The sequence below is a fragment of the Symphodus melops genome, assembly GCF_947650265.1.
Source record: "Symphodus melops genome assembly, chromosome: 1".
Lineage (NCBI taxonomy): Eukaryota > Metazoa > Chordata > Actinopteri > Labriformes > Labridae > Symphodus > Symphodus melops.
Genome location: NC_136691.1, coordinates 15,023,802 through 15,051,052, shown reverse-complemented (window position 1 = coordinate 15,051,052; position 27,251 = coordinate 15,023,802). Strand labels below are relative to the sequence as shown.

Sequence of the window (27,251 nt, the reverse complement as noted above, 5' to 3'; positions counted from 1 at the left end):
GAGTCTTAGGAAGCCATATTCAATTCAATTCAGTAAACTTTATTGACATGAATATGACAATATTGACAGGCAATGCATATAATAAGGAATACAATACTGAATAGTTATAAGTCTTAATAATTATGTGTGAAGAAACACTTTACACAGGGGATTTATCATGTACATAGCATATGACAACAAAGCAGAAGAAGTAGAGAAGAGGACTTGAGTCTCTGTGAAGCAGACATTGATGTGTTCAAATGTGTTCTCTGCGTAGAGTTGTTTTTTATTCATAGGTAAACGTGCTGGTGTTATGTATCAGTTCAGTCAGGCTAAGGATTAAAACGTATTGTCAGGCTTTCATTCTCTTGATTTATTTGACTAATGGACTTCACCTGAGCCAGGCCAAACCAGAGCATACTGTACAATCATATCTCAGACATACAGCTTATTATTGTCGCTCTTTTGTTTGCATAAGGTAAATAAAGGTAGTGTCAAATCAAGTTAGTGCTTCAGTTTCTGCGTCTGTATTTCTCTGACTTTTTTTGTCTCCTCAAAGGCCAAGGACATGCAGCAGATGGCGAAGTTGGAGGAGGAGATGGACCGCAGACCTGCCACGGTGGTGTGAGCCCCTGAGATCGAGACACAAGCACACAAACACAGCCACACACTTGCACACACGTTCACTCATCTACATACGCAGGTGCAGGTGCAGAAACACTCAACCCGCAGAAAGCCCTCCACAACCTCTCCACATCATTGTCTCTGTATTTAGTTTTTCTATTCAGACATAAACTCGCAGTAGCCCACCTCACCTCTCCATTTCTGCACCGATCCCTCCCACTTCCTTTACACCACTGAGCCACTGGCGCTTCTCACTGTCTGACAGGGTTTAACCACTTATTGAACGAGGGAGTGTAACCTCGGAGACGACGCATCGTAGAATGAGACGAATCCCCTCCTCCACTGTATGTACAACTACATTTTCTATCACCTTTCGCGTTCTCCACTTCTTACGGGCAACATAAGATGCAGCTTTTGGTGTAGACGTACACGAACACAGTCACTCACAGGGAGTGGATCGCTTCTCACCTTTTCACTTGTTTTGTTTTGTTTTTTTAAATCGGTACCTGAACAGTCTCTTCAGAAACAGGGAGAGAGGGGACGAGTATGTTTAAGATTAAATGTCAATTCAGCACAAACAAGTAACTTTGTGAGAGTACACTGTATGCTACACACCAGTCGTGTCCTGAGCACTTTGTATGTTATAGGCCATCCTAACAATGTGGAACATGTAGCAGTGCACTACTGTAGGATTACTGTATTTCAGTTAGAATGTATTTTTAAAAGAAATTCACTGTATGGAGGAGTGACAACGCGCCCCATGTCACCTCCTCCTACGATGAAAGCTGTTTAACTTAAAGATGTATCACTGACTTGTTTTATTGTTCGACAATGATTGAGCCCCCGTGAAAAGGCTTATTATCCTGCCAAGTCAGAAGACTATGAAGGGATCACAATGCTTTGTTTGTCAGCGATGATTCCTCTGTAAAAACTTTTACAACGACAAACGCAAAACCCCAGAGCTGACTTGTAACCTTTTACCCGGTACGTTCATGCCTAATTGAGACGTACCATTTCTTTTTTTAAACTTCTCGTGCGTAGTCATCCCAAATTTTAAACTCGCAAACCTTTTACTCCACTTTGTGGCTTAAAAAGACAAACGTGATTTGCTCCGAATTTGATGTGTACAAAATACAGAAAAGGACACTAAATGAATTTGCTAATCAAAGAGAAGTTGTGGTCAGATCCTTATATCAGAAGAAACAGAATTGTGCTTCACTTTTGCCTTCAATGGGGTTATTTCACTGTTGCATCCCTGCAAATAAATAGTAATAACCCTTTTTAAAAATGTATTGATAATACAAAGGGAACATGTTACACTATGTTAAAAGGTCAAATAGGATTGAAATAGGTCCTTGTATTGAAGAGTTGTGCATTCGGATCTCTTGTCATGTGTGCCCAACCTGTACTACACTGGTAACAATATAATCGTCTCTCGGCAGCACATCATTCATTTTGCTTTTTTTTTTTTTTTTAAGTCAACAAGAACTTGGCAGAAGTCAAAGCCGCTCAATCATTTATTAAAGATGTTGTTGAGTTGAAGATCTCCCTTAATAGCCTCTTGACTGCACATTTGCAACCTGAGCTTGTAATCCTCACACTCCTGCTGGCCGTCGGTCCGAGGAGATCACGCTGAAGAGCCACATTAGATTTGTTACAAGGCCTGTGACATTGTAACCAAACACTATACATTGTTAATGGGCCAGATGTCCCTCTGTGTGTCAGAGGTTATATGTACATTAGGGCTGAACCAGATTCCCAGTTTTGTCAGCGGGATCAGATTTGACTAAATAAAAACCTTCGACCATCATTCCAATCAGTCTCAAGTTTAGTCAGACACGGCTGCAGTCGGCAGGACATTCAGCATGTCAGGCTCACTACTTTCTTACTGTTTGAAGCCATTTCATCCTTGAAGCGTTGAGTAGACACAAACTGTGAACTGTGTTTTTCCTGGTTTTAATAACTCGTGCTATCTGTTTTAAACTTTAACCTGTAGGAATGAATGGGCTCAAAGTAAAAACCTTGTTAGCAAACACTGAAGGTTCATTTGTTATTTGGTTTACAAAGTTAATTGCTTGTCATGCTGCTGTCCTGGATTGCTCAGTGATTAATGACATCCAAAAAAAACTTCCTAATCCCGGAATTCAACTAACAAAAAGAGAGTTGATTCAATTTGAATCTGTAGTCTGACAGACTGAGGATCTACAAAGATGATGGGAGCAGCCTCGCTGTTAAAGTAACGGTTTATGGGACTACAAAAATGTAGAAGCACTTCAGTACACAGACCTGCTCAACAAACAGCCAGTAGAGAAAAAGAAATATGAAGAATTATTTGAAGTTGTGTGGGGTGATGAAGGATTTGTGCACAAATGTTCACATAACAAAGATCTACCAAAAAGACTAAAATTATCGAAATGTAATATGAAAACCATAAAACTAGGGGATAATAGCACCTCTAGGGGTCTTTGGCCTTTTGAAACCGTTTTGTTTTTCTTTTATTCTGCTGTAACACACACAAAGGGTAGATGGGACGTTATTGTATATACTGGAATGTATGTAGTTGAACTGACTCTTTTGACCAATTGTGTTCTGTCATACAAGGGCTCAGGGGATGGAGTGGGTCTGAGTGATGTTGGGGAAAAACATTTATCAACCACTGGGTTTTTTGTTTTTTTTGGTTTGTTCTTTTTTTGTTTGTGTTTTTCCGGTCTGCCCTTAATGCACCACACAACACAGTATGAAGCTCTCACCACATATCTAGTGCAGAGATAAAAAGGTAAAAGTGCTTTTAAATTTATTTCATCGCTTTCAAATGTGCCACTCAGTGTCTGTTAGGAAGTTAAAATTATTTTATGAATGATAAAATGCCAAATTAAGGGGTTATTTATATGAAGATATATATATATAAATAAATGAATATATATATTATATATATTAGATATGTGTAGTTTGATATTATTATGTTTGTTAGAGGCTTTTTTGCACTAGTTGAATGTTTCTGTTGTGTGATACATGTAACCTTCTGCTATCTAGTTTGTCAAAAAGCAGATTATTTTTGCAGAGCAACTTCACTGATTTGATTTCCTGGTTTCTACTGTATCTCCTCTTTGTTTTCTATTTGAACTGTAGCTTGTCATCAAACCATTCTGTGCGTGTTTTTTGTATTTATATTGTATTGTTGAACTTCAAGCAATGAAAATACTGTTGTTATCCAGCTCCTTTAATACTGTTTTATAGTATATGTACCAATAAAACAAGGTGTAAAATGGGACATAACCACATGGCTCTGTTGTGATTCTTTTAAGTGTGGGTCATTGTTACTTTTTATTTTTTATTTTTTTTAAGGCTTGGTGTATCAGAACAGCTTCACAAATGAATTATCTGACAATTATTATTGTATTTGTATCTGTCACTGTGTCCGCAGATCATTTATGGTTGACATTAGGAGCATCTACAACAGTGAGTTCCAACCAAGCAATCTGATTGGACAGGAGGCATCCTGTGCGTCACAATAAAGGAGAAGACAGCACTGGGACTTTTTATGGTTAGTCGTTCAAAACAAGAAGTTCTGAATACTTGGATTTAACATTTAGAGCTGACACGAATTTTTTTATTTATCAATCTCAGAGGAATCACAAAACAGACTTATTTTTATGATCGAATTAATTCATTTTAACATAGAAGTAATGTTTGGTCCCAAGTAGCTGCTCTGTGGTAATCATCGACAGGAGCAGAGTATAAAGAGAATAATAGAATAGAACATATGGGTTGCTTGGCAACAGTTTCGTTTCGGTGAAATTGTGAAACGAGTTAAGTTCGAATCACAGCAGTGCTAATATTCCGCAGCCTGCAGCATCATTCCGTCCCGTGTTCGCACAGCTCCGCTCTTTAAAAAAAAAAATCACATTCAACAATTGACATCTCTGATTAAAAAACCAGATCCACTTTGAACACAGGCAGCACTGCAGCTCTTGATTTTGAATACACGCAGAGAAGCCTATTTACATTACAAAGACGAACAAAGAGCGCTAATTATGTTTGCGTTGCCCGGCAACTCAGAGGCGCCACCTTTCACTATAAAACAAGCGTCAGCACTATTCTGCGGGACAGATTCAAACATACTCAGTGATAGGATAAAAAAAAATGTAGGCTACTTTCTCCAATATTTTTTTTCCCCCAGAATCATGCTGAAAGCTCAGATGAAGTCGGATGAACAAACGGGTATTAAGATCCTCCTGGAGGCGATGTCCAGAGACAAAGTCCACCTCGCCAAGTTCGTTCTAGATGCGCTGGATGGAGAAATCGTGGACTTCAAAACAGAGAGTGCACAGACTCCTCTAATTGCTTCGATCTTGCTACCTGACCGTCGGACGCGGTGCAGGTTCATAGAGCTCCTCCTCCAGAGAGGAGCCAATGTGAACAGTCAGGACGGAGACGGACGCACCGCTCTCAGTCACGCCTGTGAGAAAGGCTGCCTGGACGCTGTAAAGCTCCTTGTCCGGAACAACGCAGACCCAGAGATTGTTGACGCGTGGGGAAACACTGCGCTCATGTATGCAGCAGTGGCAGGTGATTCAGCTGTGGTTGAGTTTCTGGTGAGAGCTTTCAAGAGGCTGGGTCTTCAGGTAGACCGTCAGAATAAAGCAGGAAACTCAGCAGTGGAGGTGGCGAAGTTTCTTGGTCACACTGAGTGCATCTCTGCGCTCACTTACAGCTCCAAGAAATATCGTGAGGTACATGGAAGTAGTTTGAGTTGCGGGGATACAAATGAAAAGGTCGAAATTAAACTTGGACATGTATCGGAAAAACTTGAGGCTATCCAAACACATAACCACACAAATTGTCAGTCGGTTCAAAAATGCATCTGGCAAACAAGGCCTCGGATAAAGAAGAATCGGCTGTCATCAATGGACTCCATAGAAGAGTTTGAAAGAGAGGATGACCTTTCCCTTTCGCTTATAAGTGAGCAGGTCTTCTCCGGAGTCCTCACCCCTAAACCCCCTCCAAGGACTTTCGACCACTCTCCTTTCTCTAAGCAGAGAGAGGTAGAAGGACTGACTACCTCTGATGATTCCCTCCATCCTCTGATACAAAGCGGTGAAGCTCAAAAAACCGTGTTCCTTTCACCCCGGCCAAGCAGCAACTGTCCAAAACACAGCACTCCATCTGCTCCTGGCATCTTGCTGACCGCCAACGAAAGTGACAATAAATCCAAGAGAATCCAAAAGAAGCCAGACTTCCGTATTAGGAGATTTCACGCGAGCTACTATCAGAAAAGAAGTAGTCTGCCAACCAGTATCCTTAGCCCCTCTCCTCCAGAGCGCACATTGGAGCCTTTGCGTAAATCCAGAACCGAGACAAGGCGCGAAACTTCCCCGTGCAGGGCTGAACATCTTCAAAGTGCCACATCAACCGCGACTTTTTCTGCGTTTAGCGGTAAACTCTTTCGCAGATTTACTTCCCCGGAGTTTAAAGAAGGGGGCGTGAAGGAGCTTGAGCAGGATGCGGTTGTGATGTCAGGAAGAATGCCGCGATCGGAAACTTTTCCACAGATCATGAAACATCCAAAGGTGGGCAGCAAACCCAGCGTCGACAGCATCAGCTCAGTCCAATGCGAGTTTGACTTTCACTTCAGAATTCCGTAAAGAAACTACTGTGCGTTATGCGTAAAAGGTGTTGTGTTGTCCTTACCGTAAAACAACAAAATTATAATTCAAGAAAAACGTTTTCCAATTTTAATATCCTGACGCCATCAAAGGACAAAGTAAAGGGAAATTAAGCGGAATTATTTGAAATAAGTCTGACACTTTGTGAAGGTTGTGTGCGTAGAGCCACTGAGCCTCCAGTCTGACACTGTATAGCAGCTTCTGAGTGAAATCGGTAGAGAAGAAGTCTAACTTAGTTTTACTGTGAATGGTGTTCAGCAGTATACGCCACTCCTTTTGGAGAGGGTGGGGGGTTGCATGATAGGGGGAGGACTGCTGGGCAATGAAAAACAAATGATCCTCTAAAAAACATTTACTTGCCCTGTGCTTAGCCTCTTCAACTGTTTTCATTTTTCAGCGCATCTGTGTAATATTCAATTTTGGGTGCAGTGAATAAATGATTACTTGTGAACTAATCACGGTCTGATGTTGGGTTTGTGTGTGTGTGTGTGTGTGTTTGGGTGGGCACTTAGGTTATTGTTGTGTACAGTGTTTTACGTACATTTATGTAGGTAATAATCTGTATGTGCGTGTCAAGTCTAGAACTGACCGCTCGTAAATTCAAGGGCAGGGCTTTAGCGGTTCTTGTTGTAGAATCACTTGTGTCGTTAATTCTAAAACATATCACTGTAAAAAAAATGGCTGTAAAACTCCATCTGTCCAAATGTGCTTTTAAAAGGCGTTTTAAAGTTTCCCGTGCTTATGAGGTGATTTTTTTTCAGCACTCATTTTCATGAACTCTCAGCTTCAACCTTGCAGTTGTGAAGTTTGACAGAGGAAGGAGGGGGGAGGAGGGAGGGCGGGGGTGTTGCCGGCGTTTCCCCAAACATACATCATTTCAGCCCAACCTACAGCAGCTAGAGATGGAGACCACAGCAATGCGGGGATAACTGAGACTGGCTGCCTGCTCCTTCTCTACAGAAGACAAACTCAGGTGACGGACTTTTTTTTACCCTGATAAAAATGCGCAGGAGCTCAGTCCTGCAGCTGTCACGGGGTTAGAAAACAGCCAACCTTGCAGTGAGAGGTCGGTGTGGATTGTTAAGGACAGCTCCGAGCTCCTAGACCGGATCTCACGTCCGACCTGGAGACGTTTTTGCTGCATTCACGATGATCGGAGCATGACTTCTGGGCGCTGAGTTGAGGCATCCCTCCTCCCTCTCTCTCTCTCTCTCTCTCTTTCTCTCTTTCTGCTCCCGCCCCCCTCTCTGCCTGTCTTTTTTTGTAATTTCTTTCCGTGGGTTCAGTACCGGCAGCCCAGTCACTGAGCCCATTTTGTTGCAGTACCGGGGAAGCTAAGAGCGATGGGTCCACTCGGTTTCAGCACCACGGAGAGCGCCAGACTTCTGTTTTTTGGTAAGACAGCGTGTGTGCGTGCGTGTGTGCGTGTGTGTGTGTGTGTGTGTGCGTGTGTGCGTGAGTGTATATGTGCAGTTGTCGTGACTCCTTACTGCAGTGTGTGCGTGCGTGCGCGCGTGCACGTGTGTGCATCCTGTAAGCACGACTTTAGTATGTGGACGTTCGTATATTTCACCTGATATTTCACCCTCACATGATTCTAAAAGTGCTTCAAACATGATCGGAGTTTCACTTCGTCACTTTCGGACGCTGTTTAGTCTGCAGCCAGGCGCGTGCTGTTGCTCCCCTGATGCTGCAGATTTCTCTCACCGATATTTCCACTTGATTTTGACTTTGTCGTGAGAAAACTGGGGCGATAAACACCGGTATCGGGGTGTGGGGAAACATCCGCTTACCATAACATTTCTGCTGATTCTGCAGATACTCGTGTGTGTCTCTCTTGTGTGGGTGCATGAGCATGTGTGGACCCCATCTGTTTCACCGCTGTCCCCTCTTTATATTCTGCTCATCTCCGTGGTCAGGTGTACTCGCGCTGTCCGTGGTGCTGGCGGAGCAGGAAGGAGAGAATCTGTCCGGTCTCTCCAATAACCCGGACAAAGCCATCTTCGCTGTCCGGGAGAACGGCACGACATGCCTGATGGTGGAATTCGCCGTAAGATTCCTCGTGCCATATGACGTGCTCGCGCTCAACGGGATAGACGTAAGGAATCCCCTCGTGCATTTTATTACATGTGGAGCCTTCAGAAAGAGGGAAAAAACCTGAAAAGACGCTGATTGTTTTAGGCATTTTAGCTGCATGTTGCTTTGTGTCGGTGAGATTCAAGGTTTAATGATATGCGTAACCATGGTTTCAGAACCGGGGAAATTATAAATATACGAATTAGTCTTCCATTTTCTTTAACATTACTGTTGATTTTTTTATATAAGCTCAAATGTATTTTTAAAACATTGAAACTGTATTTTTAAGCAGCTCCTTTTGTGTGCAGTCGTGCGTAAAATGGTCACGACGCACCAGAGCCACCATTCTTCGAAATTAAAGTGTTTATAATAACTTTAAACGATCATTTTTGCTTTGATTTTGCCTGTGTTAAAAGTTTGTTCAATAACCATGCCTGTTTGGGTAGCTTTTCACACGTTTAGGTTGGTGCGTAAAAACGAGGTGCCAATTTTTTCACCTTTTCTATAGTGATAAATAGTCCCTGAGAGGTCCCAATGAATCTGTCAACTTTAAAGTTTTTTTTTTATATTTCTTGCAGCTGATCACCGAGCAGGCCGCATTCACTCTGCCCCTTGGTGCAGAAATCGAGGGGAAATGTGCGAGCACGGAGTCGGAGATCCATATATCCTGGAAGAACAAAGCCTACATTCTTAGCATCTACTTTTCTAAGGTGGGCGAGAAACGGCTTTGACGTGTCAAAACATGCACCAAAAAGACTGAATCAGCGACTGAATAATAAAGACACCACACATCATTTCAATATATTTTTACAAATTAGATGTCCACTGTCCACGGAGTGTCGCATTTCTGTGGAGACAGAAGCATAGAAATTCTTCCAGTTTTAGTCAAATTGATAAACAGGGACTATTTTCCTTGAACTGGATTGAAAACCGTACTGCGGGTTGATATCTGTATGTAACAGAATATCCGCAAGAAATGTAAGTTGTCTCATCGTCATATGATTATACAGATGTTTAAATATCATCAGTGGACAGCAGACAAGAAGGGACAAAGGGGTCTCTGTGTACAGTAGAAAGGCCCACTCCGACACTCGTAGGTCAAAGTGTGTGTCTCCTCCCTTTGTGTTGCAGGAGTTCCGAGAGAAAGGCATCGAGGTGTGGAAGATTAGCAAGGTCCAGTTCGTTTACGACACCTCGGAGACATCGCATTTCATCAACGCTTACAACCGTGAGTGTGTGTGTGTGTGTGTGTGTGTGTGTGTGTGTGTGTGTGTGTGTGTGTAGTAGCGGCTCAGCATGTTTGTATCCTGCTCTCAACACAAGCACATTTCATTCATGTCACATTGGCATTCATCTTGAATCAGAGGCTGATTCATACAGGATTTATTATTTCCACCCACGTGTTGGAAAGAGTTTGAACAAGAATGATTGTAGATGTAAGATGATCCTGGTGAGAGGCTTCCAGCTTGAGAAAAAAAAAACGTGTTTTACAACATAAAATAAGAAGGCTTCATTTGTAATGAAATCACTGTTATAAACATTATGAATATCAATATTATTACATTTAATTTCTCCACAATATAATCATTTAAAGGTGGATTTTTTTATTCACTGAACTCTTCCACTAAACTCCTCATATAGGTTAACAAATGTACATTTTAAAAAATTTGAATATCTGAGTTTTTTGGGGTTTTTCATTTTATTTTATTTTGGAGGGTTTGTTTCCTGTTATTTTGTGGTTCATCCAACTGATTTATTTTTGAAATGGTTAGACTTTTGGAATTGGCTTGAATGTTTTCTTACCTCGGCCTCTTCTCGCTCACCCTCTCTCCCTTACTCACACACAACTGTACACACACACAGTTTCATAAGAAGGCCCTCATGTCTTTATATTCTCACATGACTCATCCTTTCTCTCCAGCTGGGAGGCACACAGCCAGCACTCACCGCCTGTCAGCCCTGGTGACACCTGCTGGGCACTCCTTTGTGTGCACGGCCCAACAGACCCTCACCCTCATCTCCAGCGATCACCAGAAGGGCATCACCATGTCCATGTACGACATCCAGATTCAACCCTTTGACATCGCCTCTGACTTCATGTTCAGTGAACGTAAGGAAAACACAACTTCTTTTTTTTTTTTAGGCAATCGTAAAAAAACAGCAAACATCCAGGAGGGTGGTGAGGCAGAGACAACTTTACATCTCTTTCTTTGCTATGACTCATTCACTCACACAGACACACACACACACACAGACACACACACACACACACACAGACACACACACACACACACACACACACACACACTCACACAGACACACAGACACACAGACACACACACACACACTCACACACACACACACACAAACACACACACACACACACGCATGCACTATGCTACTGAGAGGGAGAGGAACTAATAGGAGAAAAAAGGCGGTGGGGAATAAAGAGTGATATATGACACAGAGAGAGCGACAGAGAATGGGGTGGGTGTCATTAGGACTTAATGACTGTGGTTCGATCCTCACCCTGAATGCAGCTTTTACAGACTGAATTTACCTGCACGCCGTCCTCTGGAGCTGATCACCTTGAAAGAATCATTTGCAGTAAGCTGCTGTAAACCAGGCAGTGCTCTGCTTCACAGCCTCCTCCTGGTGTGCATTACCGTCAACTGTCCACAGGGAGAAACCCCTCCAACTATGAAACACACACATGCAGACACACACACACACACACACACACACACACACACACACACATACACACACACACACACATACACACACACACACACACACACACACACACACACACACACACACACACACACACACACACACACACACACACACACACTCGTCTTCTCCACTCTCTGTAACCTAAAAACATACAGTATGTGTTAATTGTCAAAGATGTAAGAAAAAAAACACACTTCTCCATTTTCCATAAACATGTATGAATCCAAAACTACACTGCAGATACAATATATTAGCACTATGCACTGGCCAACATTATCATTACAGGCCAAGAAATATGACTCGGATTAAGTCCGAAAATTTACCAGACTGGTTTTCAACTGTAACATAATAAGAAAGCCCTTTTGATGCATGTGCAACACAAACATATGTATCCACTAACTGTTTTCTGTGGTCACATCAAGTTATGAAGTTGAATTTTTCAAATTCACGTGCTGCAGGTTCTCAAACATGAATGTTAGCTGGTTTCTTTCCACTTATTCAAATTTAGGCATTTAGATAGTGGTTGGACAAAACTATTCATAGACAAAAGTATCTCAGATCAAAATGAAATGAAAAGCGTAATTAGTTGCAGAATTTTGCAAATGAAAACATGATATAATAATATGATGTAGAAACCATAAGGACTTGGGTAAAGGTTGATAAATGTGACAGAAATTGAAAAATATTATAATATTAATCTATTTAAAGACACTAGAAAAGCATACTACATCTTAAAATCAATTACAGCTCAGCAGCTGACTGTGTTCATAATTCCTCTATCTGCAGCCTACAAGTGCATCACCGACCAGAGGGAGCGCCTAGAGGAGACCCTCCCCCTCATATTGGGCTTCATTCTGGGCTTAATAATCATTATCACGCTCACCGTCTACCACTTCCACCTGAAGCTGACAGCGAACCAGCCGCAGTTCCCCCGAGATACCTCCATGTACAAGAACATGTAGCCCCCCCACCCCCCACCCCCCCAAAGCTAAACCGATAATAAAAGACTTCTTTCTCCTCGATGTCCCAGGCCGACAACACCACAGAGGAACTTGCTGTACAATGGACTGAATCCCTGACAGAGAGGTAGTGTTGCCTTTACTGCAGGCCATCTGAAAACACTGGGAGTTAATGGCACAGCTTGAGGCCTAGAATGGTTGTAGTGGCGGGGTAAACCAACAAAAAAAACACATTTGACTGCTCAATTTAACCTTAAGATCATAAAATCCTTTTCCCCTTCAAAAAAGAGAAATTTCATGAAAACAAAGACATAGGTTTGTGCTTTTATGACACCTACTTTTTCCATGACAACACTTGGGTCAAGTGAATTATCATTCAAGCCAACTTATCGATCTTCTTTATCAAGAAAAGCCAGAAATTGTCAGAGCTTCTGCTGTCATCTGTCAACACTTTGTCGTCTTCTCCTACCTATCTCTCTGTCTCTCTCAAACTGCTGCTAAATATTTCAAACACCTACTGTTGGTTCTGTATTTGCTGATCTTGGTATGTCTTTTTTTTCTGAGAATCTCCTTAGTTATATTTTTGAATGCAGCCATAGTGTTTCACAGTGGACCAGTCTTGTAGTGTGTGCAGTACAGTGGCATTCAGATTCGCTGTTTTTGCTTTGACTTCTATAAAAAATCTTTTTGTCATGCCATCTAATGGAACATATCAAAAAGAAAGATATATGAAAAGATCTGACAACAATTCTGCACTAAATGAATTGATCAGAATGCCATATAAGAGTGTTTATGAATATTCAGAGAGGTAATTCAATTAAAAAAAAAAAGTGTGTGTTATATTTTCAGAATCAAAGTCTATGCATAAACCTCTGCTGATGCAATTTTGTGCAGTATTGTTCTGTTCATTGAAATAAATTGCTGAACTCATCTTTAAACACCTGTCAATTTTTTTAATATCCTGCGAAATAAATAAGCTATGTTGTAAAAAAAAAAGGAAAAAAAAGACTACAAGACTAACTAATGAATCAGAGCGTCTGTAAAAAGGTGACTGATGGTCCTGTCAGAGGAGACGCTGCAGGAATGAGGTATTGATTTTGTCGTTGGACTCTCGCCCTTCGGAAACGCAATATGAACAATTCTAATTGAAAATAAACAGAGTATTTGTGTCAGCTACACCTATTTGTTTTCGTAGCGTGGATGCCATACATCATTCTCGGTCAAAACCTTGAATCCAGCTTTTCACTCAGACTTGCCATGTGGGAAATGGTCTAACAGACAAAATGTCACCTAAAGACATTAGACTTTTTATGACCTAGGCCTACTATTTGAGAGAGATTGTTCAGTTAACACATCAGACTTTCTTCTTTTACATCTGTACCAACCACATCTTTAGGGCAGAATATTTGTGTCTCAGCTGTCACTTTAAGATATATCTGCACATTCAAAGATAAAAGCCCTTTTCATTCATTCTACTTAAGGTTTTTAAAATCAAAAGGTAATAAATGAAAGCTAGATAAAAATAAATAAAATAAAATAAAAAAAACATCACCCAACACAAGTCAAGACCCAGACGCAGCAAACAATCATGGACATCAAACAATGATGATCTGGTGCTTGTTTTGCTCAACAATAAAAGAAAGAAAAAAACAAGGCAAGTGGGTGAATCCCATTTTGAAGAGGAGTGAGGAACTTGGTGACTTTCACTGTTAGGTTCAGGAGCTGAAACTTTACCACAGCTGCTTCAGGACCTACTTCAGGATGTCTGTGGGACAGTTTGAAATACTGCTTCAACAGCTAGCTCCAAGCTGAGGAGGCAGAGCAACAATTTTAGGAAACCGATAGACCCGGAGCAGCAATTAGCCGTATGTCTGAGGTAAGAGGATACTCTGCTGTAAAATGTATCACGTGTTGACTTGTCTTGACTTGAGTGGCGTGATGTTTTTTTTTTTTGTTTTTTTTTAATTGCGTTGCCAATGTGCATAGACAGGCGTGTCAAAATATGCCTCAGAATTATTCACAATTTGGTGCGCTTATTCGCGTTGACCTTGGTGTGCAAAGGCCTTAAATCTCAGGGTTAAACATTTCATTTTTATTTGTGAATTAAATGGTGTTTAGTGTTGGAGTTGTTTCAGTGTTGATCCATTGGTGTTAGCCTCACTCTGCACAGAGTTAATTAATAACTGAGCTCTGCCAGGTCTCCCGCTCATTTCACATCGTAGTTGGAGAGACAGAAGAGTTGAGTTTTGCTTCTGTGAAGTTCTCCATGGTAAGTAAAATACAATCTAATTTAATGAAATAAAGTGAATTAATTCTTTGAACTACTGTAAAATATTATATTTGTGGAGAATATGTACTTTGAAACACCTTGTTTTTTGCTATGAACTAAATGGCTAGAGTTACATGTCACATTGACAAGCTAATGTTAGCGAGCTGTATCTTGCAGTCAGCTAACCATTAAAATCATTAAGCTATCAATGAATGCAAACAACTTTAAACCTTTTAGCAAGTATGTGTTTTTATGGTTACGTTCTTTCTTTCTTTTCACTGCACTGTTCAAGCATTATGGCTGTCCTCTTTGCCCATTCATTGTTGGCCACAGTACTATATGTGTGATGCATTTATTGACCTATATTTGTGTTGTAATTTGTCCTTTTTGTCTCTCAGAAAATCGGTGGACTGAAAAACAGGAATCACTGAGGATACTGATATATATATATATATATATATATATATATATATATATATATATATATATATATATATATATATACACACACACACACCCAGTGATTCGATGGTGACCAGTGTTTTCTTGACAGTGTTTTATCATATTCTCTCGACCTTATTGCTTAATATAAACTCAAAACACGCCTGATGTCGGGAATATTACAAACGCATGTTTTGTGGTCAATTAAATTTATTTTTGAAGAAAAATGTTCGTCCTCTGTCTCTATCGTCTCAGATGTTTTATTGTTTGGTAAGTGTCAGTTACTCAAAATAAATGTAAGAAATTACATTTATTGCATACTTTACATAGTTTAAAGCAGACTCTAAGCTGTGTCTGTTTATTACTAAAAACCTTTTGAGCTGGAATCTTTGTTGTGTGTAGCCTACAGAATAATAAAGTTGTATTCTTAGTTGCACTGATATTATAAATCTTTAAAACGCTGAATTTAGTTATTTTATCATCTATAGTGCCTATTCATCGTAAACTGTGATAAGTTGAAGTAACATCAAAGTTCTTTGCATCAAAGTTCCCTGCCGGCCCTCCGTCGTGGGTGTGGGAGGCAGGCAGGTTCAGCGGAGGTCGTCCGAAAAAATTCAGAGGGGCATCATCATTATTGACACTATTATCCCTCGACTGGTTGACATCTTTTATCCAGATCAAGACAAATGCATGACGTATATCTGGCATCTCTGCTCCGACTTTTTACTGTAACATCTACTTAATATTTTTGTTTAAATTTGATTTATTTGTTTGTGTGCTGTATTTGAATCTACTCAATAGGTTATTCTTTAGTAACTGATTTGAGTTATATTAACTCAACTTTTAACAAAGTTAGATTTCATTAATAATAATGTGTGCAATCTGTTGCCTCAATTTTATTGAGTAGTTAATGTGTATCTCTTTAAACAGTGAAACAAAATATGCTCGTATTAAAACATCGGAAACTGCACAGCTCCTACTTAAACTGCTAACTAGCAAAATATTCAGAGACTAAGGCTTTATTTAGAAATCCAAGAAATGTGCCTGTAAGTCCGCCCAGAGCTTTAATAACAGCCGGGAGTCACTAAACAAAGTTCACAGAAAAACTTCAACTGTTGAGCTTCAAGTTCTTCAAACATGGCGCCGTCTTCAGCCCACTTTGTTTGGTTTATAGTAGTGGCTGGTATATGCGCCAAAAAAAAACCCCATCCCCTTTATTTATTTTAAAAGAAATCCCCTGACATTTAATGGAGACAAGTAGAGCCAACATGGTGGAGCAAAGCATTACTTCCTGGACTCAAGAGGTCACCACTTCCCTCCAACTCATCAATGACCAAATCAAAATAGGAATGAGCAAGTTAAAAGGCAAAGTAATTCATATTAGCAATGTATACTGTTTTACCTTATCTAAAAATTACGTTTCATTTAAATTACCGAAACTCATCAAAAGAGCTTACACTCGGGTCTGCAAAATTTTCTCCAGTAAAAGTCCACATTAAAACAGAAACGACACAGGTGTGACAACTTAGGTTAATTAGTAACACTGTTGCCCCGTCCCCCCAAGAAATACGGTGATTGCACTTTCAAAACCTTGTTTTAATTAAAATTACATAATTTGGAGACAGCCCTTCTTTCTCTGTCGCCCCCACTGATTCAAAATAAGATTTTGAGGGACGACATAGTGAATTTCTTCTTTTTATATTAAGATGTGTTTTTGTTGGAAAAAAGTCATATTTAAAGATACAGATACTGGCAAACACATTTTCAGGCTGATACAATTAAAGGAAATGACCTAAATCTTCATGATAGATGGCTCCGACTGTAAGCTATGACATAATCAATTATATTAATTAGGCCCGCCTCTTTTTTTGTGGGCCGTCTAAAGATCTGCTTTGAAAAGGATGAGTATTAGATTAAAAAACATTTTCACAGATGTCATTTGGCTGTACACATTCACAGCTGTTTGGTTAATGGTGTCTTTAATGTAACTGGGGCTCCTCTGTTTGAAGCAGTTCAGTGTACTCTGTGGATGTTTGATATTATTCACCTTAATGTGACTTCACAGCGTTGAGTTTGATCTTCATTGATGCCCTGGAGTCTCACTGGCCTCGACACTAGTGCTTTTATTTACTGGGCCGTCAGCAGAGGTATCTTTCTCTGAGAAAGAAGCTCCATTCTCTGTCCGAGCTAAATCAATATTCCATTATAGTGCTTTAGAGGGAAATAGCTTAGAGGAAAGAAAGAGAAATAACCTCGTACATTAAAGCAACACCCATCCACAAATGTGTCTTTCTGCTTCTCCGATCTGTGGCGAGGTTAGGTTGAGAAAGTTGGAAATGAGAACTGTTGAATTTAAAGATTATGGGGCATCCAAACAACAAAGAAAAACAGTTGATGGCTGAAAGGAAGTACTTGGATCTGACAGTGTGCTGTTTAAACAAATCTCTGCTTGATATGAAACACAGGGAGGAAAAGAAGAAGGTGAGGGAGAAGAAGAAGAAGAAGTAGACTGTAGCGGTTGATGGAGGAAAAATCCATGCAACACATCTCAATGTTTTAATGGGCGTTTTTTAATTGAAACCAGCTTCACTGATAACAAACATGCAATATCACTGTACAAGCCAACACCACAGATAAGTGTTACTCATTCAGGCCCTGACACAGTGTCGAGGATAAGCCAGCACACACGCAAACACACACGCACACTTTCAGATGTTGTACAGAGATAAACACACTCTACATCTTTTGCTCTTTGACATACAAACAAACACACTCACACACACGTTCACAAACACACAGTCATATTTACATATCACAGTGAATTATGGTTAAAAACTATGCAGGGTGGAGGATTACACTGTTGTCCCGGTCCGACCACAGATGAGGATGGGAGCACAGCTTCAGTGATAGCGAGTGTGTGTGTCTGACTGAGGCGGGATAAGGAGTGAGATGACGACAGTGAGGATGTGAGTAGAAAATGAGACCTTTTATCAGCGGGCTGAAATCTTGACGACAAGCAGGCTTCACTTTAGAAACAGGATGAGACTCGTTATATAGAGAAAAGAAAATGGACCTGCTCACTCATTCTGTGCTACATTTAAATGCATGGTGTAATTACAGTATCATAAATACAGGGCTTCATAAAGAGGATTGGGGGTATTGCTTGGATGATATGACAACTGATATCACTGTCTGCCAATGCGCTTTAAGAAATGTAAAACAACTCCCAACAAAAACAGAACAAATGAAAAGAAAACAAAAGGCCACACTACCAAAAAATAAACCTTCAGTTCCAATAAATAAATAAATACTTTAAAACGTCATACAAAATTCTGAAATTACCCTTTTTCCCAACATTTAATGGAAGTTCTGTCTACAAATGTAAGATAATAAATATATTTAATATTTTCAGTAACAGTTAGGTTGAGTTGTTTTATTTGGGATATCTCTTATATCTTTAAGCAAAAACTGGATTATAAACAGTAGGAAAGATCTCTGCAGAAATTCTATTTAATACTGCTCATATCACAATGGTTACGACACGATAAAATACTGCAAATTATCAAAACTGTACAGAAAAACTTACAAGTTTCTCTAAAATACATTTTCACTGTTAGTTTGTGAGAAGAGAGAAAGCTCATCTCCGTTCGACTAGCGGTGCAGCAGCCCCGCCCTTCATGTGGACAGACGACACCACTTTACGAGTCCAAAAAAAAGCCCCAACCTCTGTGCTGATTGTTCTGCAATCTGCTGCTCTGGTCTGAAGCACAGTGCAATGTTCCAGGGTCCCTCCACCTTGTCAACAGTTTGCATCGCCTTCCTCTGCTCTGACGCTCCTGCTACTGGCTACTTCAAGTCTACATATGGATGAAGACTCAGTGTAGGAAGAAAAAGGACTGCAGCAGGACATTTCTACTGGACATCTGGATAGTTCCTCTGTCAGAATCCACTCTTCTTCTCCAGTTCTAAGTTTCAAAATGGTAGACTTGTTTTCTTCTTTTCTCCATCCTGTGTTCTTTAAATGTTTCTTTAGATATTCCTCTAGCTAATCTACGTCACGGTTACAAGTGAGAGTGTTAGTGTCTTGCCACCGAGCGGTGGGTTGTTTGGCTGGGTGAGGGCACTGACACCCCGGTTGTGTGTGTATGTGTGTGTGGTTTTTTTTGTTTGTTTTTTTTTAGTGTAGAGGATGGCAGTTCTGGGGCTGGAAAGTCAGCGGTGGCGATAGTGTCTCATGAGGGGCACAATGCAAGAAGGAGGTCCAGACAGCTTAAGGAAGGGGTGCTGGAGGAGTTCCTGAGCTGTGGCTCTCTGAGACGGCTCCCTCACCAGCATGAGGTCCAGGAAGGAGCGCAGTACCGACGATACCTGAAGATGTAAAGAAAGGCTTCAGATCTGCTACTTTACATGAATGAAAAGCCCATAGTCGTTCTAACACAGAATTATTTCCAAAACTCTGATTTACGGACAAAGACATTAAAATCTGATGACACTCCTGTCAGGCTCCTTTGTATTTTTCTAACATCCAATTGTTAGCATTCTAAGTTGCTAAACTGGGATGTTGAACATGAAAAAAAAAAATCCCATGTTTTCATGACAAAAGACTTATGTCAGTCAAAGTCAAAGAAAAAACCCTGTCAAAAACAAATATCAAATATAAAAAGGACAAAAACAAACAGTGGAACTGGAATACAGTAAAACGTTATCGTTGTGACATTATCCCTAACTTCAGAACTGTGCCATTGAACAGCCTAAAAGAACTTCTAGTAATCAGGTTTCAAGTCTCACCTTCCAACAAGTTTACGAAATACCAAGGAAAACTACAACTGATCTCATCCCATTCATACAAATCCACGTGCCACTAACAAAACAGCAGTAGCAACCTGGGGTTACAGTAATTGTCTTGCTCAAGGACACATTATACAGATGGCTGCAGGAGCTGGGGATCGAACTCCCAACCTTTTGGTTAAGAGAAGACACTTCTGAGCCACAATCGTATGGTTTAATTGCATTTCAGATTGAAAATAATATATATATATTTTTCATTTAATCAGGAACGCTAACATCTTAAAACCCTTGCCATGTATTTATCTTTCTCACCTTGTGTGACTCTTTTAGCCGCGGGGGTAGGTTGTCTCGTATCCTCCTCATGGCCTGCAGAGGGGGTTCGTTGAAGTATGGGGGTTCTCCATCCACCATCTCGATCACCATGATGCCTAGAGACCAGATATCCACCTGGATACACAAATGAGAAAAATCGATATTTTTACCGTAGCTAAAAATGTGCTATGACTTAAGAAGTCTCCGAGGCCCTTGGGGCAAAAATGCCAATCCATTCGTGTGTGTCCTTCTCACCTCGGTGCCGTAAGGCAGTCTGGAAATGACCTCCGGCGCCATCCAGTAGGGCGTCCCCACGAGGGACTTCCTCTTGGGCACCTCTTTGGAAACTTGGGCACAAAAGCCGAAGTCTGAAAGTTTGATCTGCACACACACACACACACACACACACACACACACACACACACACACACACACAATGCTGTGTTCAGGTAATACTCTTCATCATGATGCACGAGTGGGGGACTTACAGTAGAGTGTGTTTAAGTTCAGAGCCTCTTTGTTTGATGCTGAGAAGTGCACTAACCCATTGTGATGAAGAGCTTTCATAGAAGACACTAATCTCCCGTATTAGGGGTTAATTATCCTTCAATTAATCACGTCTTATCAGCTCGTTATGAGGAGTTAGGCAAGATTTAATTACTGGGACACAAGGGGTAATAGATGATGATGAGTTTCTGGCACTGGCTGGTGACAAGCAGCAGGAGTGGCCCCTCCATGGAGAAGGGCAGTGAGTGTGTGTATTAGACTGAAATCACCACTGACAGAAACAAGGTTTGCAGTATTGGTTATGAATAAGATTTTAGATACTGAAGTGTATTATACTTGCGACACAGTGTGATATGAACAATTATGTGAACTGTAAGTGTGCTGCTAAAATGTGAACTTCTGGTAAAGCAATTAGTGTTCTGAAGGAAGAGCTTGATTTACCATCAAAGAGAATGAAGTGGTTTATTAAGAATGTGAAGGATAACATTTGGGTCTAAACAGGAGTAAACAGATGTTGACCTCAAGCTACACAGGTGGAGATGAAATTAGGGAGTCAACTCTGCATGGAATTGTAAACCTTAAGGCCATAAGTCCAGAATAAACATAAGGAGAGTAACATGTATGAGAAGGTGTTGACCTGAATGACATTTGTTGACCTATAAGGTCCAAATAAGGACATGGATGTTCTGCTGTTGCTTTGACCAATGCTGTATAAATACCAGTCTGTTTCTTTGTTCGAGAGGGATCACAACTGGCTGGTGACTCTCCCAGGTACCATGGCTAACCTGGATTGATGCTGTTTCTTGACTTTGTTAATAAACTTCTTATATTACAAGCAAGTCAGTGTCAGCGGCTATTTCTTCATCATCTACACATCATCATCAAAGACGGGGTAACTACAATATCTTCAGGACGTTTATTAACGTCCTGTTGGGAGGAGCGTGGTTTGCAAATATACACAGACACAAAGACTGATGATGTGCACTCACCCTGCCATCACTGGTCAGGAGGATGGAGTCGCTCTTGATGTCACGGTGGATGACGCCCTGGGTGTGCAGGTAGGACAAAGCCCTCAACACCGAGAGACACACGGTCGCTATCTGCTCCTCATTCATCCTGTTATGACACGCACAACACCAATGTGTAAGCAATGAAGGAAGACGAGGGGCATAAACGACCATACTTGACATGAAATTAAATGCATGTAGTCCAGAACAATGACTTAGAAACTCCATAATGAAGTTTAGTTTTTAGCTACAATGACAAGTATTCATTAAAGGACCAAACCATCAATGGGATGCAATTTGACAATTATAATTACAAAATAATGTAATGATGATTCTGAATCTTGTGGAGTCTTTCTCTCAGTCCATCCACTCAGACCACACAACTGACAACTTAATCATTATGTCTCAACGTTCATGGTCATTTACTAAGCAGCTCTTACACAGAGTGTCCTTACGAGTGTATATTTCTACAGTGAGCATAATTCTCTATATTCATAACTGAATATTTGTTCATTCATCACTTTATATACAATAAATACACTTTTACTGTATAGTTTGTAGTTTATTGCATGTGATACTGTTTCCTCTAGTTTGCTTCTGTACTACATTTCTCTCCAGTGCATTATGGGAAAATGTATGAGGGGTAAAGGAGGACAAAGGATGTTATATTAGTCATAAATATGAAAAACAAATTGAGGAAGCTGAAATATCCGATTTATTTTGAAAGTTAGTGATGACTGTTGACTGGCCGAGGTCTTTGCTGTTATTTTGTAGCATTACAGACATTACAGTTAAACACAGCTAAGATGAACAGGATGTTTCCCCGTGTAGCCTGCAGCGGCTGTAGCTGTGATGTGCAGAGTGAGCAGGAGGGTCCCATATGGAGAGCCGGGGCGATGCAGTGCGACTGACTGAACTTAAACTCACAGCTCCACTGAACATTTGACATCCCGACCCAGCTGGCCGGGCCACTCTGTGTTTATGAGTGTGTGCGTGCCTTTTACATACAGTACATGTGCAGGGACGGAGATAAGGTCTTTGCATGTAGTATAGATGCATGGTTTTGTTTGCATATAAAGTACTCATTAAAGACCATTCAATCTAACGCTCAAAATCACACACATAAAAACCCCTTCATCTGCTTCAGTTTGGAAGATCTCACTGTCACTTGTAACCTTTTTATTATGAGAATCATCCCGTAGGCACAACCACACACATGCACACATATATGAATACAGATTGCACCAGATTTAACTGTCACACATGTATGCGTCAGATAAATGAGCTTTCAGCTAATGGGAAAACAACCGGCGAAGTCAAAGTGAACAGGATTGAGATGTGTTTGCAAAAAAATAAATAATAATATTTCACCTCTCGCTGTCCCCCTTTTACCTACCCCCCCCCCCCCCCCCACCACCACCACCACACACACACACACACACACACACACACACACACACACACACACACACACACACACACACACACACACACTTTTAAAAGGGAAACAGGATCACTGAAATAGAAAATTGTTTCAAACACAAAGTGAAAAACAATTTTAATAAGCCTGGAAGGGTTGCCAAAGGGAGGAGAATTACACACGCACCTACGCACACCAACACACACACTCCAGCGAGCACAAATACATCTGCTTGTGCACTTACATTGAGTAAAGTCCCTATGAAGTACAGCTCATTAACAATCTCTGGAGTATAATTGAAAATTGAACGTGATAGAAATAGTTAAGGTACACAGACACCAACTGTGCTGCTGTGGACACGGTGTGTGTGTGTGTGTGTGTGTTCATGGAGTTCCTCGTGTGCGTGGATGTTGGGTGTGTGTAACTCAAACAACCCTGCAACCTGACGAGGTTTGCGAGGCAAGCAGCAGTTATTTCCACAACAAAAGGCTCAACAGAAATAGCACAAAGGTTACACCTGGACAAATACAGCTGAAATGCAGAGAAAAAAAAACAAGCTGCCATGTTTGTGACATCATCCGTTTGGATAAACATAAGGCCTACAATAAAAACCGAGAGGTTCAAATCTCATCGAGCTCATTTGCAACAACAAACTTGTGAAAAGGATTAAAGGGTGTGTTTGAAAGAGAGAAATTAATGCCCTATAATATCCTCTTTGGTGAAATTTCCATCAGTGCTTCTAAACGCACTTGTGCATACTGAAACTGTCGGCCTCACACAGACACAAACACTGAACACACAAACAGGCCAACATCTGTGTGGGAGATGGTTCAAAGTACTTGATGGTAGCAGCGGTGCTCAGTCTCACCAAAGCGTGTTATTAGCATCCAACACTGCGCAGCGCTAATGCTGACACTCCACGCAAATGACTGTAATTAAACACCAAGCTCAAAGTAAGCTTAAAACAATGAGGCAGCAGCTCAGACACACGACTCGACAACGGAGAAGCAATTAGTGAAAAGTTTGAGAACAATAATCCTTAAACTATCAAACAGTGGAGTGGATTACAACCCATCTGCTTCTTTCTGCTTCTCCTTTCGTGACATCAAGTTGTTGTGAAGTTTCTGATGCGCGGGGGAAAATGTAATAACCTCATGATAATAAAGCACATCTTTTTCCTCACACTATTAAAACCCATCTCATGTCAGCTCCTTCACTTCCTTATTCTGGGTAAAGTGCTGAATGGTTTTTGTGAAAAAAGCTTTGATTAAAAAAAACAATCTAATATGAAGCTGAAGACGGTAATATTGAAGCTTGGCTCCGTTTACAAATGAAGACTAGAACACAGGGAATAAGGAAGCCTTACTCTGTGAAAAAGTAACATGAACCAGCCAACCATGCATCTCACACTCACAAAGCGTTGACTCGTCTGGTTTCCAGGCAACTTCCTCAGAAACTGGTCACGTACATTTCAGGTTCAAAGTTTTGGATGTGATGGTGGGTTGATTGTGTTGCTTTTGGGAGTTAGGCAAGCCTTTTCTCTTTTTCAAGGCTCAAATCAAAGTCATTCATCAGCAAAGGACAGTTGGTATTTATCTTACTATACAAACCAGTATGTCAGAAACATTACCGATAAGCCTCTTGTTTAAAATGTAAAGAATGTTTGCTTAAATCAGTTACTGGTCCTATTTCTCGTAAAGATCGTTCTCCAAGTTATACTTCATACAACTACTTGAGAAACAATCAGCTATGTTTTTTTTTCTTCTCCAAGATCTGTTTCTTTGTTTGTTTGTGCCTGTTTTCAGCATGTGTCTGTCTTGTCTTTCATTGTTTCTGCTTTTTAACATGTTATCATGCATGTACAACACTTTCGACTCACAGTAGAACAAGTCATTGTTCATTGTGCAGAGTTGTTTCTTCATGCAGGTCAATCTTCTAAAGTCACATTGCACATTTACTTCAGGCTATTTTGTGTTTTGAACACAGAAGGTCCTTGGTACTTTTTTCTTAACATTTAGGAGAGGTTACCTGGTGTGAGTCACAATGTCTGTGAGAGCCCCGCCCTCAAGAAACTCCATGACAACCCACAGCTCGTCTCCCACCAGGTAGCTGTTGTACATGTCAACAACGTTCTCATGATGGTAGTCCCTCATGATCACCACCTGAAACACACAGGAAAATAATGCCGGCTCACACATCAGTATGTATGGATATTAGGTGTTTGATTGGAATGTTAACTGATAGAGAGCTAACAAAAAACATCCAATAAACTATATTTATTCTTATCACAAATGTACTATTTAACATAGTAGATTGAATAATGTTAAATATCTTATTCCATTTGTTTATTGAATTTCAGTTAATCTATCAACTCAACGTATACGAATGTGTTCTGGAGGCTGAACTATAAAAAGGTTGAATTCAGGGATTAATAGGATTACACAAAGCAAATTAGTTCCCAACTGAACACCCACTGCTTCACATCTGTGTTCACTGTACACACACTAACACACATCAATGCATTCCTTATCTCATGCTTCTACAAACACACACACACACACACACACACACACACACACAGAAATCCAAAAATAGAACAGTGCAATAAAACTAAATAAAAGAAATCCAGGGGTCGACCTTTGCTTAATTCAATATTTTTTTAAGCAAACAAGCAATCAAGTCTGTCTTCAAATGTGGTTAATTTCAGTGAAAATGGCACAGAGCTCATTTTTCAACATTTAGGTTACTATGAATAAAAAATGCTCCGTATAGATCTATTGCCTCGGGTTTTCAGTGTGAATGGAACTTAGGAAATAAATGCAATTAAAGATGTAAAAACGTGCTGTGGTTTAATTACTATGTATATGGATGTATGGCAGTGAAAAGAAGCTATTTAATGTGTGTGTTTTTTAATCACTAAGCCTGTTTGTGTTCTGCTGTAGGATCGTGAGATTTATTTTCATCTATGTGGCACAAAATGAGTCATTTTAATGGTGTTATTTAAACCAGCTTCATTCCTTTTTTGCTGCCTTTTTTTAAACTATGAACAATCAATGACTAATGTGACTCTGAATTTGTTTGGGTCAAAGTGATCTACAGTAACATAAGAACATCAGACAACTGGTCTGAATGAAAAAATGCAAATGTATAAAAGCCAATCTATGGAAAATGTGCTGCTGTAATAACGAAAAACATTCAGCGATATTAGTCAGTGTAAAATGTCACTGTCGTATATATGTGACCATGCCAGAGTTAAGTGTACTGCAATTTGTCCCATCTCTGTCAGGCTTCACACCTCATTAAAGAGCAGCTCTCTCCTCTGCTGTTTCCTCAGGTCCATCTTCTTCACAGCTACCTGCTTGCCGCTGTGTTTCTCGCTTGCGATGCACACGATACCTGTGGAGCCTTCGCCAATTTTAATAAAGCTGTCCAGGTATTCTCGAGGGTCACCTGTATCCAAACACAATCACAGCACAATTTTGAAAGCCACCCCAGGACAACAAAAAGTTTCTATCTGGCATGTCGGTGTCATTGTGTGATGTTCATTTCTCACCTGGGTTTACGACGAGTTGAAGTGCGGCTCTGAACTGCTCATGGGAGACTCTGGAAGGTTGGGTGTCAGAGCTGGAGCCCCAGGAAGGAGGCGGGTATGCCCCCGGGGGTATGTAGGGTGATGAAGGCTGTGAGTAAGCCCCCTGTGTTTTAAACCGACACATACAGGATGTACCATTGACAGGGAGACAGAGTGAGGCGAGTGTTATTTATTTAAAATAAATTCAATTTAAAAGTAGAATTCAATCTGTATCAGTTGTAAAAAAAAAAAGCCTTCCTGTAGCTTCTCTCACATGTTGGTCATTGATTTTATGTGTATACTGTACCTGAGGGGTGTACGGCGGGCTGGGCTGAGAGGGGGGGTGGTGGTACGGTGAAGGTTTGTAATGGTGAAATACAGGAGGGTAGGGTAGGTGTGCTGGGGGGTAACCAGGCGGCTTGGGGTGACTCAGAGTCTGCTTAAGAGGCCCTCTGGGGTAGGTTTCACCGCCTGTAACCTGAGGACTGCCATCACGTAATGGACGCTCGTAGTCGCCCTGGAGAACAGAGCAAAACAACAACGCTTTTATTGATTGATCATGATATACATGGTGTGGTGGAATGGTGTTCATGTCTGACTGTAGGATTGTCCTGTGTTGCCCACATCGGCTTCAACGCATGACCACCTAAACTCCATCAGTAGTAAAATGTCAGCTCTACTTCTAGGTATGTCTGCATATACATCAACCTGTGACAGAGCAAACAGAGGACTTCAGTCCAGAGAACATGGACCATACATTATCATAACCCCCCAGAAGGCTCCACAGCTACTCCATTCATCCACCAGGAGCACAGGGAGCATCCAGATCTAGGACACACCTCTTCCTTAAGATCCCATACACACACAGTAAGACTGTATTAAAAGACCTACCA

At 40.8% G+C, this 27,251-nt stretch overlaps 4 protein-coding genes across 7 annotated transcripts in view; 3 read left to right on the top strand and 1 right to left on the bottom strand.

The window, feature by feature from the left end:
• The window catches only part of plcb4b (phospholipase C, beta 4b), a 63,357-nt gene extending 59,478 nt beyond the window's left edge, over positions 1-3,879 (top strand). For both annotated transcript variants that reach the window (XM_079365533.1, XM_079365532.1), the window contains one exon: positions 539-3,879. In XM_079365533.1, the coding sequence (XP_079221659.1) occupies positions 539-607 (69 nt within the window). In that variant the 3' untranslated portion in view covers positions 608-3,879. The remainder of the gene's footprint in view (positions 1-538) is intronic.
• A 600-nt stretch (positions 3,880-4,479) lies between these two features.
• LOC306829863 (uncharacterized protein) lies at positions 4,480-6,275 on the top strand. Its single transcript, XM_079353059.1, has one exon. It carries the CDS (start codon positions 4,638-4,640, stop codon positions 6,246-6,248), a length of 1,611 nt encoding a protein of 536 aa, XP_079209185.1. The 5' UTR covers positions 4,480-4,637; the 3' UTR covers positions 6,249-6,275.
• Positions 6,276-7,133: 858 nt separating this feature from the next.
• On the top strand, positions 7,134-12,973 carry lamp5 (lysosomal associated membrane protein family member 5). Its single transcript, XM_079339173.1, has 6 exons — positions 7,134-7,664; positions 8,189-8,367; positions 8,924-9,055; positions 9,477-9,573; positions 10,267-10,455; positions 11,871-12,973. The coding sequence occupies exons 1-6, from the start codon at positions 7,613-7,615 to the stop codon at positions 12,044-12,046; spliced, it is 825 nt and encodes a 274-aa protein (XP_079195299.1). The 5' UTR covers positions 7,134-7,612; the 3' UTR covers positions 12,047-12,973.
• Positions 12,974-17,301: 4,328 nt separating this feature from the next.
• Positions 17,302-27,251, bottom strand: part of pak5 (p21 protein (Cdc42/Rac)-activated kinase 5) — a 47,133-nt gene continuing 37,183 nt past the window's right edge. For all 3 annotated transcript variants that reach the window (XM_079354521.1, XM_079354522.1, XM_079354523.1), the window contains 8 exons: positions 26,666-26,875; positions 26,341-26,482; positions 26,083-26,237; positions 24,816-24,949; positions 21,350-21,476; positions 20,109-20,234; positions 19,854-19,988; positions 17,302-19,121 (listed from right to left, as the gene is read on the bottom strand). In XM_079354521.1, coding sequence (XP_079210647.1) covers positions 18,966-19,121; positions 19,854-19,988; positions 20,109-20,234; positions 21,350-21,476; positions 24,816-24,949; positions 26,083-26,237; positions 26,341-26,482; positions 26,666-26,875 — 1,185 coding nt within the window. In that variant the 3' untranslated portion in view covers positions 17,302-18,965. The remainder of the gene's footprint in view (positions 19,122-19,853; positions 19,989-20,108; positions 20,235-21,349; positions 21,477-24,815; positions 24,950-26,082; positions 26,238-26,340; positions 26,483-26,665; positions 26,876-27,251) is intronic.